The 12503-nt window shown below is 41.1% G+C and overlaps 1 protein-coding gene across 3 annotated transcripts in view; it reads left to right on the top strand.

Annotated features, from left to right (window-relative positions):
• The window catches only part of MSH6 (mutS homolog 6), a 37925-nt gene that overhangs the window by 24225 nt on the left and 1197 nt on the right, over nucleotides 1-12503 (top strand). For 2 of the 3 annotated variants that reach the window (XM_081942348.1, XM_081942349.1), the window contains 4 exons: nucleotides 1246-1508; nucleotides 3175-3292; nucleotides 4926-5015; nucleotides 10163-10317. In XM_081942348.1, the coding sequence (XP_081798474.1) occupies nucleotides 1246-1508; nucleotides 3175-3292; nucleotides 4926-5015; nucleotides 10163-10317 (626 nt within the window). Of the gene's footprint in view, nucleotides 1-1245; nucleotides 1509-3174; nucleotides 3293-4925; nucleotides 5016-10162; nucleotides 10318-12503 lie in introns of those variants that run through there. The other variant, XM_081942350.1, reaches the window with a different exon arrangement.

The following is a 12503-nucleotide window of genomic DNA, read 5'->3' on the forward strand; positions in this document are numbered from 1 at the left end:
CTGCCTGTATTTCTCAGCATTGAGAACACCATTAATCCTGACCAAATCTCTGACTCCATTTGCATAAATGCAGCCCCAAACGTTCAAGGAACCTCCACCATGCTTCACTGTTGCCTGCAGACACTCATTATTGTACCGTTCTCCAGCCCTTCGACTAACAAACTGCCTTCTGTTACAGCCAAATATTTCAAATTTTGACTCATCAGTCCAGAGCACCTGCTGCCATTTTTCTGCACCCCAGTTCCTATGCTTTCGTGCATACTTTAGTCGCTTGGCCTTGTTCCCACGTGGGAAGTATGGCTTTGTGGCTGCGACTCTTCCATGGAGATCACTTCTGGCCAGACTTCTCCGGACAGTAGATGGGTGTACCTGGGTCCCACTGGTTTCTGCCAGTTCTGAGCTGATGGCACTGCTCGACATCTTCTGATTTCGAAGGGTAATAAGCTTGATGTGTCTTTCATCTGCTGCACTAAGTTTCCTTGGCCGACCACTGCTTCTACGATCCTCAACATTGCCCGTTTTTTTGTGCTTCTTCAAAAGAGCTTGAACAGCACATCTTGAAACCCCAGTCTGCTTTGAAATCTTTGGGAGAGACCTTGTTGATATAGTATAACTATCTTGTGTCTTGTTGCTGTGCTCAATCTTGAAACTGTCTTTCATAACCTCACCTTGTTAGCAGAGTTTGGCTGTTCCTCACCCCCGTTTTAAGCCTCCTACACAGCTGTTTCCATTTCAGTTCATGACTGGGTTTCCACCTACGTGTGACATTGATGATCATTAGCACCTTTTTTGTACAATTGGTTGATCATACACCTGACTATAATCCTACAAAATCCCTGACTTTGTGCAAGTGTACCTCTGAAAATTGATGCTGGTTTGAAGGCAAAAGGTAGTAACACCAAATATTGATTTGATTTAGATTTTTCTTTTGTTCGCTCACTTTGCATTGTGAAAATTGACAAAAATAAACAATCATTATTTATATGTCTGAAAGCTTTCTTTGTTTACAGCATTTTTTCACACCTGCCTACAACTTTTGCACAGTACTGTATACTTATAGGTAAGAATGTGTATACTTAGTACAGAAAGGGGAGCTTAGATTGGCACTGTGCCTTGTCATTTGAGAAACCTGTACTGCAATCAAAATGTTTCCAAAATAATTTCAAATGTATAGCTAAATAGGAAATTTTCACAAGAAACACTTGAAGGAGGAAAGTTAACTCTTACTTTTGTTTTAATTTCTAGATGTTTTGTTATGCCTTGCACGCTATAGTCAGGGATGTGATGGACCATTATGCCGGCCAGAAATCTTGTTGCCAGACAACACCTCAACTTTTCTGGAGCTCAAAAGTTCACGCCATCCATGCATTACAAAAACATTCTTTGGAGATGATTTCATCCCTAACGATATTGTGATAGGCTTAGAGGATGAAAAAACAAAAAGCAGAGCTACTTGTGTCCTTGTGACTGGTCCAAACATGGGAGGAAAATCTACGCTCATGAGACAGGTGATTAGAGGCAGTCACCTTATAGCCTGGCTTTAATACCCTTCATTTTTTAATCTTACATGTATTTGCAGTGACTTTATAGTTCTTTGTGGTATTTCCAATATTAGTTTGCTCAGTTGCTAATATAATTTGTGCAAACAGAATTGTGTTGAAGATAAGTTGGAACCAAATAGTCTCTCCCCACCCCCCAACATCTTTTTATGTAAGTATTAGTTACATGCTATCGTACAACGATATTTCAGATGAAAACTACTGCTCCAAAATAGGATACTTTTCAAAAGAGGACTGGACTCAGTGTTAGTGACATTTTTTTACTGGTCCAGATTCTGTTACTGGAGTAACAAATTTTGCTTCATTGAATTTAATTTACTTAACTTTTCATAGAAATCCCTGAATTTATATAAACTGTTTCCTGATTGTTCAGATGATACTGTGCCAGACATAGGAAAGAAACACACCATTGAACATCCCTCGTATATGTTCCATTTTCTTTTGAAAGACGCCTAAACAATAAAATGAAATTGTTTGCTAGAATGTTGATAATATCTCCTTTTGGAGCATGTGGGATAAATTGTAAATAGCCTTGTGAGATCCCAAGTATGCTCTATACATGTTATGAACAGTTCCATATTAAATGGCTACATCCAAACCTTGATTAGATAATTGGGACTGGGAACTCAATTGCTAAACAACACACTCATAAAGCATGACAGAACGTAACCATGCCAGCTTACGATGACAATTCTGACTGTCCTGGTTGCTGTCTTTAGGCAAATTCCATGCAGTTGCAGTGTCCTGCAATCATATTGCCATTTGCAACCCCCGTCAGCTTCCTGATTGATTTGGCTTGTGGGAAGCCAACAGAAAAGATTACAGAGCAATTGTGATCATGGCATGCTATGACTGTTGTAATTTTAAGCCAGTTGCCAAGCAACAGCTACAGGTACAAGGATGTAAACACCCCTTGTTCAGCACTATTGTAACTTCAAATGGTTGCTGAAGGGGTGGTCATTAAATGAGGACTACCTTTAGTTTCACATGCCCTTTTTAAAGTTATCGAAGATTTTCAAAATATCTTCTATTTTTAAATCTCACCAGTGCGTGTTAGAATTTGACTTCATAGATTTAAAATAAATAGAATAACTTAGTATTAAATTTGAACATTGGGAAAGAGTGCCCCATTGCCATCAGTTATTAGGGCTGATGTAGTTAGAGCCCTTAGTGTAATTAGCCCTCAATTTACGACCGTAATAGAGCCTGGCATTTCCATCATAGGTCATGATGGTTGTAAGTCAAGGAACCTTTGTGATTTGAAGAAGCTTCTTGGAAGAGAAGCGAAACATCTTCAAAGAAAAACCAGAAAGTCCAATTGTCCTTGGGGGGAAAAAAAGCACCTTTGGGATAACCACGACTCGTATGACTGAAAATCTCTGAAGACGTGATTGGCCCATGGTCACTTAGCTGGCTTTGTGCGTGAGGCAGAATTACAACTCATGGTTTCCCACTTTGTAGCCTGGTGCCTTTATCACCACACCAGATTGGCTATCCGATCTCAGCGGAATAACTTGAACTTTAGTGGCAATATAGATGGAGGAGCAGATGAAGAGGAATTTCTCTGGTTGCAGAACAAGTTAATAAAAAGAGTTATTTGCTTTTGCCTTTGCAGGCTGGTCTCTTGGTAGTAATGGCTCAGTTGGGATGCTTTGTACCTGCTGAATCTTGCAGGCTTACTCCTGTTGATAGAGTGTTCACTAGACTAGGAGCTTCAGATAGAATTATGTCAGGTGGGTTCCATGTGTTTTTGTAAATTAATTGCCTTCTCAACACAATATGTAATGATCAAATTGAAGGATTTCTTTCTAAACTTACCTCCAAGTTCAGTCTGAGCTAAAAATTATCATGCCAAACCTAGAAAGTACAAATCAATTCCAATTTCTCTATTGATTAGAAAATAACAGGGTTTAAATACACAGCATGTTTTCAATTGTCTGGCAGGTGAAAGTATATTGTTTTTAAGATACCATTATTTTCTGGTTGAACATTTACAGCATTCCTAGGAGATTGATAAAATAGCATTATAATGAAGAGAAGCATGAAAAATCTACAGAGTTGAATGTTGCCTTAATCCAAGGCTTGAATTAAATAAACCTAGAAACTCTTATAGGTAGTTTTCGATTTACAAATGTAATAGAATTCCTGCCATGCGTAACCTGAGGAATTCTTTAATGGTTTACTTAATGATTAGTGAATGATTTGCCCAATGCATTCACTGATCAAATGCTCAGGTCATTAAGTGTGCATGAGGTATCTCAGCATTGGGAAGACCATTGGGGGGGGGGCTAGTGCCTCACCAAGTCACCACAGGTACTGGGCCTGTGGAGATTCATTTAACTTTTGAAGAGCTCGATGATCAAGTGAGCTGTGTCATCTCCAGCCTCTGCCACGGTTTCTTTGCCTGTGTTCCTGCAGGCTCCAGTTGTCCTTGGAAAAAGCTTTTGGCACGAAGAGCAGAGGCTGGGAGCGACGTGCATGGCCCTCCTGGCCTCCATTCTTGGTAGCAACAGCTTTTTGCAAAGACAACTGGAGCCTGCAGAGATGCAATCTCTTGCCCCTACAGGCTTTGGCAAGTCTTTGCTCAAGGCTTTTGCCGCCAAAAACAGGGCTCCTGGCCTCCATTCTTGGCAGCAAAAGCTTTTTACAAAGACAATCTCTTGCCCCTGCAGACTTCGGCAAGAAACGGACGGAAGGCCTCAAAGACCAAAGCTTCCTGTCTTGTTTGCTAAGCTTTGTGGCATGGATCTAATTCGGGCTTCCATTTGCAGGAAATGGAGATCTGAAGAGGTGCGAGATCATGTGAGTTCAGTAGCGAATTCTCTGCGAATGCACAGAGGGCCTGAAGCATAGTAGCAGATAGGCTGGAGAGGAGACAGCTCGCTAGATCTTTGCAAGTTGAATCTCCACAGGCCCAGTGCTTGTGGAGATCCCGTGGACGTGTGTGTGATATAGACAGGGTGAATGTTGCAGGGCCTCTGCAGTTGTTCGTAAGGATGAATGACTGCCATGGTGCACCAACATTCGTGACCTCAGGACTGTGTCATAGGTACTTGAGGGGGTGATGTCATAACTTTGCTTATAGTGATCGCTAAGTAAACTGTCATACCTCAATTACCTGTAAGGCTTTCTCCACATGTATTGGAGTGTAACTCTTCTCATCTTGTACAGCTCATAGATCTTTCCCTATGGGGCTGGTCAAGCTAAAATAATATTTTGTGACTTGTTGGTACTGCAGTAAACAGAAATTGTGGTTGTGCATTGCATAGCATGTGCAACCAATAATTGGAGAATTTTAGATTTATTGCATGTGATATTCCTGCCTCTGGCTACATTTTGTTAATATCTTAATATGCTTTCCATTAGGAGAAAGTACGTTCTTTGTTGAGCTTAGTGAGACTTCGAGTATACTGCAACATGCAACAGAGCATTCCCTTGTTCTTATGGACGAGCTAGGTATGTATGTTTTTCGGTTAAGAGTGTCATGATTTTAATATTTCCTGAAATCTGTTGCTTCAAAATCAGATTTGTGTTGCCCATATATTTGCTTACTTCAATGTGGCTTAGAAAGGCAAAGTACCGTATTTTTCGCCCTATAGGACGCTCCGGAATACAAGACGCACCCAATTTTAAAGGAGGAAAATCTAGACAAAAAAGATTATGAACCAAATACTATAGTAAAATATTTTATATCAACTGTATAAAGTTAACAGCAGTTTAAGAACAATTTTATGTCAACCATGTAACATATTAAGAACTATCTTTACTCTCATTAACAGTCAGAGCAAGAAACAGCAAGAAATCCAGAAATGAAAGAACTGTCAATATTACCAATATGTTCTTCATTTCCCCTCCCCACTTATATTTCATCTGGTGCTCTCTTATCCAGCCATATTTCATCTAGTGGTCTCATAACCCCTCGTATCTCATCTGGTGCTCTCTAACCCCCATATTTCATCTGGTGGTCTCTAACCCCCTCATATGCATCTGGTTTGAGTGAATGCTGCTGGAAAGGAGATTGTAAAAACTCATGAATGAAACTCATTTAACAATGCTCTTGCTTAGCAACCAAAACTTTGGGCTCAATTGTGATCATAAGTTCTCTTCCTTTTTCTTTCTTTCTTTCTTTCTTTTTCTTCCTTCCTTCCTTCTTCCTTTCTTTCTTGTGTCTCTCTCTCCCTCTTTCTTTCCTTCCTTCCTTCCTTCCTTCCTTCCTTCCTTCCTTCCTTCCTTTCCTTCCTTCCTTTCTTGTGTCTCTCTCTCTCCAACGTTCTTTCTTTCTCTTTCTATCTTTGTCTCTCTCTCTCCCTTCCTTTCTCTCTTACTCTTTCTTTCTCACTCTCCCCCCCCCCTCTCACACACACATACGTACCTTCTAGTTGGCAAAAATTTCTGTTTTGCCAGCTGGGAGGCTGGCAAAGAAGCCTCGTTTTCCCTGCTGCCCGTGGCACTTCACTTGCTGCAACTCGGACAATGGGGAGGTGGGAGTAGCGCTGCTCTGCCGGATTCCCGCAGCCGATCCTTCTTCTTTAGGGGTCAGCGGATGATCGGCAGACCGGCAGAGCAGCGCGCAGAGCCCGTCTCTGCGAGTCCGCACGCTGCTCTGCCGGATTCCCGCAGCCGATCCTTCTTCTTTAGGGGTCAGCGGATGATCGGCAGACCGGCAGAGCAGCGCGCAGAGCCCGTCTCCGCGCGGCTCCGCACGCTGCTCTGCCGGATTCCCGCAGCCGATCCTTCTTCTTTAGGGGTCAGCGGATGATCGGCAGACCGGCAGAGCAGCACGCAGAGCCCGTCTCCGTGCGGCTCCGCACGCTGCTCTGCCGGATTCCCGCAGCCGATCCTTCTTCTTTAGGGGTCAGCGGATGATCGGCAGACCGGCAGAGCAGCGCGCAGAGCCCGTCTCTGCGCGGCTCCGCACGCTGCTCTGCCAGACTCCCGCAGCCGATCCTTCTTCTTGCTGCAACCTGGACAGCGCTACTCCCACCTCCCCATTGTCCGAGTTGCAGCAAGTGAAGTGCCACGGGCGGCAGGGAAAACGAGGCTTCTTTGCCAGCCTCCCAGCTGGCAAAACAGAAATTTTTGCCAACTGGAAGGTACGTATGTGTGTGTGTGAGATGGGGGGGGGGGAGAGTGAGAAAGAAAGAGTAAGAGAGAAAGGAAGGAAGGGAGAGAGAGAGACAAAGATAGAAAGAGAAAGAAAGAACGTTGGAGAGAGAGAAAAGGTCTTTGCTCCCTCTCTTTTGCAGCAAGCCCCGATGCAAAAAAACACCAAGGACTTGCGAGTGAGTGACAGGGGCGGAGCTTCCGGGTTCATTGACCAACCGCAGAAACCCACCACTGCCCAGGTGGCTACATTTGGCCTATAAGACGCACCCAGATTTTCACCCTCTTTTTGGGAGTAAAAAAGTGCGTCTTATAGGGCGAAAAATACGGTAATGTATAACATGATATGCATTTTCTTTTAAATGAAGTCTCTTTGCTAGTACCTGGGCAGGTCTAGGACTGTTCTCGTACCTTTCCCTGGCCCTTGTTTGCCCCCAGGCATTGACCCCTACCATTTCACCTCTGCTGAAAGGACCCTAGCTATTCACCCTGGGCAATGGGACCCAGCCTCTTTAGTCCCAGAAACTTCGTCACAGACCATTCGGAGAAATACTGCTTACCCTGGCCTTTTGGGCTCGAGACACTTGGCCGCCAGCCAATAGGAGGAAGGGAAGGGAGAAAGAGAGGGAGGGAGGGAGAAAGTGTTCCATGTCGAGTTTCCTCTCTGGAGTTTCTTTCTCCTCCCAGTCGCCTCGGTCCAAACTAGAAAACCGTTTGCATTCCTTCCCCCCCCCCCCCAAATATGATAGGGCAACACAAGGGCCACAGGAAACTTAAACACAACCGGGTTGGGGTCTGGAGGTTGCCCACATCTCCACAGTTGGTTATTCAATCAATTATAATTATCTTCCCCAACAGCTCTGCACCTCCGCAACCCAACCCGGTTGTATTTAACTTTACTGTGGCCCTTGTGTTGTCCTGTCACATTTCCGGGGGGAGGGAGGGGGGAATCCAAATACTTTTCCAGCAAGTGAGGGGGTGGAATCCAAAGGTTTTTCCAGCAAGTGTTTTTAGTGGGTGAGGGGGATGCAACCTCCACACCCCAACCCAGTTGTGTTTAACTTTCCTGTGGCTTTTTCCTTTTGTCCTGTCACATTTCGGGGGGGGGGGGGGTGTCCAAATGGTTTTCCAGCTTGGACCTAGGCGACTGGGCAGAGAAAACAAATCCCAGAGGGAAAACTTGACATGGAACGCTTTTTCCCTCCCCCCCCCTCTTTCTCCTCTTCCCTTCCTTCCATTGGCTGGCGTCCAACTGTCTCTTGAGCCCAAAAGGCCAGGGTAAGCAGTATTTTTCCGAATGGCCCGTGACGAAGGTTCTAGGACTAAAGAGGCTGGGTCCCATTGCCCAGGGTGAATAGCTAGGGTCCTTTCAGCAGAGGTGAAATGGTAGGGGTCAATGCCTGAGGGCGAACAAGGGGCGACAAATGGTACGAGAACAGTCCCATTCCAACCTGGGTAATAATAGTGCAAACATCTAATAATACTTTCTGGATACCAAAGACCCAGAGTTCAGTGTAAGTTAAACAATAAATGCTTGCAATGCTTAATGGTGGGTTTTTCTTGCCCAGCCATATCTAAAAGTCAGACCCATTTTTCCAAATATATATACTATATAACAATGGGTAAATAAAATATAGTAATATTATAAATTAATTCATCAAAATTGACATGATTTGCAAGGACAGTGAATGAGAAAATTAAGAGGCAACTAAAACCATATACAGAGTTGCTGACCATATACTGTTACAGAGATGCAGAGTTGCATCTTCACATGCCTGTAAGGTCAAGCATATAAAGCAGAAGGCAAGATTATTAGAACAATGTGACTGCCCAGTTTGTGCTTAAACATTTTAATGAAGGCCTTTTCCTGCTTATTCCTTGGAGAAACCCAAGCATTTTGGAACATGGTATTTTCCATGTTTATTTAAGATAACATAGGTGATTAACAGGCTGGAAGTAAGTTCAATACAAACTAAAAAAAGCAGTTAATGCTTCTGAAATTATCTAATCTGAATACTGACAGTCAAAGCTTTAATTGGCAAGTAGAACCCCCATCATTGACTAAGCTCTCATGAACCAACAGTTTTATTTAATAGTTCTAAAATATTTGGCCCAGCCATCCAGAAAAGCAATACATTTTCTTATCCTAAAACTCCAATTAATAAACTTCCAACTTCTGTTTAAAAGGTGGGACTTGCAAGTAGTGCAACATGATTTAAAAAAAATCAAAATCAAAAGTAGTTTGGGGCCATTCTTGATTCCATATGTAGACAAAAACCTTTTCCTATAGAACCTTTGGTTTGTATCTTTGTTTTTCATGACTGAATTTATTGTAGTTGTTTTAGAACAAGATTTTCTAAATAATTTTAATTTAATAAATACTTGAATAAACCTAGAATTAGAATTTAAGATTATTATTTGTTCATAATAATGGGAAGTCACCCTGCCAGTTCTTTAGCTGGTTTTGGCTTCATAAGCATCAGGTTCTTCTTAAAGAATCTAGACTGACATAATGTATTGGCATAGTATATCTGCAGATCTAAACAGTGTGCCTTTTGTAATTGACAGATGGAAATTTGGCCAATTTGCAGATATACTAAGTAGCATCCAATATTTTTTGATATGGCACACAGTATGCCTCTAACCATGACCACCACAGTCAGTTTATATATTATGGTTGGTTGCATAGTCAGCCATATGTTTAGATTGGATTGACATATTTATCTACCTGTTGAGTCCTTCCTAAGGACTTGGGTTAGGCAGACCTTGTTGCTAATAATATTAAAGATATTGGTGGCTAACAGCCATTCGTTTAGGGACCTTTCGAAGTTAATAGCAGCACTGGAAAAAGTGACTTAAATTCTTGGCAGCTGGCATGTATTTATTAATGTTGCAGTGTCCTGGGATTATGTGATCACTTTTTGTGACCTTCTGACAAAGTTGATGAAGAAGTCAGATTCACATAATTGTGTTACTAACTCAACAACTGCAATGATTCGCTGAACAACTGTGGCAAGAAATATTGTAAAATGTCCGTGATTGATATTATCCCTGTAAAATTGCCAGGTACTTACAGGCTTCATACATGCAGTAGGTGTATGGGTTGGCTTCCTGGAAATTAACAACCAAGGGTTCTTAAATCCAAACTGCGGGATACAGGGAGATCTTGACTTACGTTGAAGGACCAGTTGAAGTTATGACGGACTCAAAAATAGTTAGTTACGATCTGTCTCAAATTTATAATTGCTGCACCATCTTTTTGCCAATTTCTGGCCAAAAAATCCCACCCATTGGATAAACTGGGTTCTGACTTAACCACAATTCACTTAATGATTGTAGTGACTCACTTAATGACCATCAATTATAAAAAGCTCTGTCATGTGATGACTCGACTTACAACTGCAATGACTTTTGTCCAAAATTCTAGGCTCAATTGTGGTTGTTAAATCAAGATATGTCTGTTGCAATAGGTTTGCTACAGTTGTCTCTCAATTTTCCAGGGAGAGGAACAGCAACTTTTGATGGAACTGCTATTGCTAGTGCGGTTGTCAAAGAACTTTCAGAGAATATTAAGTGCCGTACAATGTTTTCAACACATTACCATTCTTTAGTAGATGATTATTCTCACAGTCTCTCTGTACGATTGGGACACATGGTATGTAATATTCTATGCTTATAATAGTGCTTCAGCAATTTTATTAGACATATTAAATGTTTTAAAAAGTTTTGTTAAAAGATTACTGCTGAATGAAAACTACCCTTGTTTCCAAGAATAGATTAACAAGGATTGAAATTAGCAAGAAAATGTGTAAAATTGTTTTCCCTTCATTTCCTAAATAGTGGCAAATTTCTGATCTTTATCCTTAATTTGCATCAAATGCGGTGCAGATTCAATGTTGTTTAAACATTTGTGAATCCTTTTGAATTTTCAATATTTGTGCAGAAATAGGATCTAAAATATGAGCTGTTCTCCATACAAATCCTAAAACTAAACGAAGAGAACTCAGTTAAACAAATGAGTTTAAAATATTATACTTATGAGGGAAGTGATACAAAGCAACATGTTTCTGTATGGCAAAAGTATGTAAACCTGTAGCAATGTCAGTTCATTTGAAGGAGAAATTAAGAGCCAGATGTTTTGATCAGTTTGATGTATGGGAGGTGCTGCATTATTTAAAGAATAGAATTCTGGGTATTCACTATCAGAGTCAGATCTTCACAACACAGGTAGGTGAAAGTGTGTCAAGGTTTAAACAAAAGACATGCCTGAGTACTTCCCAAAAAATCAGCTGTTGATGCTCGCCAGACTGGAAAAGTTTTGAAAACTATTTCTAAAGAGTTTGGACTCTAGCACTCCACTCTTAGGCAGATCATGTATAAAACCGGTTCAACACCATTATTATCCACCCAAGAAAGATCAACCAACCAAGATCACACAAAGAGCAAGAACTCCTCAAAGAAGCCCCGGTAACCTCTACAGAACTAAAAGCTTCTCTCACTTCAACAGATATCAGTATTCATGAGATTATGATCAGAAGAACACTGAATAATGCTGTCCATGTTAAGATTGCAGAGAAACCCACTACTCAAAAAAAAAAAAAAGCATTGTTGTCCATTTACTATTTGTGAAAGACACCATGGATAAAGCACTATTGGAAAAATGGTCCGTGAATGAGACCAAAATAGAAATAGCACTTACTTATATATTGCTTCAGTGCTTTACAGCCCTTGTAAGTGGTTTTAGCGAGTCAGCATATTGCCCCCAACAATCTGGGCCCTCCTTTGACCAACCTCGGAAGTATAAAAGGCTGAGTCAATCTTGGCGCTGCTGAGAATCGAACTGCTGTCAGCCGGTAATTAGTAGAAGTAGCCTCAGTACTGCATTCTAATCACTGTAAATTCTTTGATGAAAGGCAAACTGCATTCCAGCAGGAGAAACTTATCCCATCTATGGAACGTAGTGGGAATATCATGGTCTGGGCCTGCTTTGCTGTCTGTGGCCCAGAATGGCTTGCCGTCATTGATTGAATTATAATTTTTGAATTGTACCAGCAAATTCTGCAGGAAAATATCAAGGTTCGTCATGAACTGAACTCGAGAATGTGTATCATGCAATAAGACAGTGGCCTAAGCTATAAGTTGTACTAAGAATGGTTAAAGCAGAATACATTTTGGAATGGCCAAGTTAAAATCCTGACTTTATTCCTATAGAAACATAATGGAAAGACCTGAAACGGAACACACTAACCTCCCTGAATTGACGCTGTTCTGTAAGGATTGGGCTAAAATTCCTTCAAGCTGATGTTCAAGACTGATCAGAATTGTTTCATTATAGTTTTATAGATGCAAAAGCAGGAACACCAGTTACTGAAAGCAAAGGTTCACATATTTTTGTGCACACAAATATGTAAATATCTATGGAGATTCTCAGTCATTCAGGTCATAGTTGTCCCAAAGGTGCTTTTTCAAAAGGTAACTGGACTTTGTTTCTTCAGTTCTGAAGAAACCTCTTGGATGAAAAGTAAAACATCTTCAAGGAAAAACAAAGTCCATTTGCCTTTTGAACAAGCACCTTTGAGACACAAATATGTAATTTTGGATAATTTTCCTCAATAAATAAATGAACAGTTTTTGACATTTGTTTAATTAAACAAGATCTAATCTAGTTTTAGAGCTTGTGTACAGAACAGGTCATGTTTTAGACATATTTGTGCAGAAATATTGAAAATTCAAAATCATTCACAAACTTTTAAGCACCACTGAAATGTCCGTACTTAAAAGGGTGCAAAATACATCTGTTCACCATTCAGTGACAAGATATATTCCAATGTTTAAATGATC

This window comes from Natrix helvetica (genome assembly GCF_964273705.1).
Source record: "Natrix helvetica genome assembly, chromosome: 2".
NCBI classification, from domain to species: domain Eukaryota; kingdom Metazoa; phylum Chordata; class Lepidosauria; order Squamata; family Natricidae; genus Natrix; species Natrix helvetica.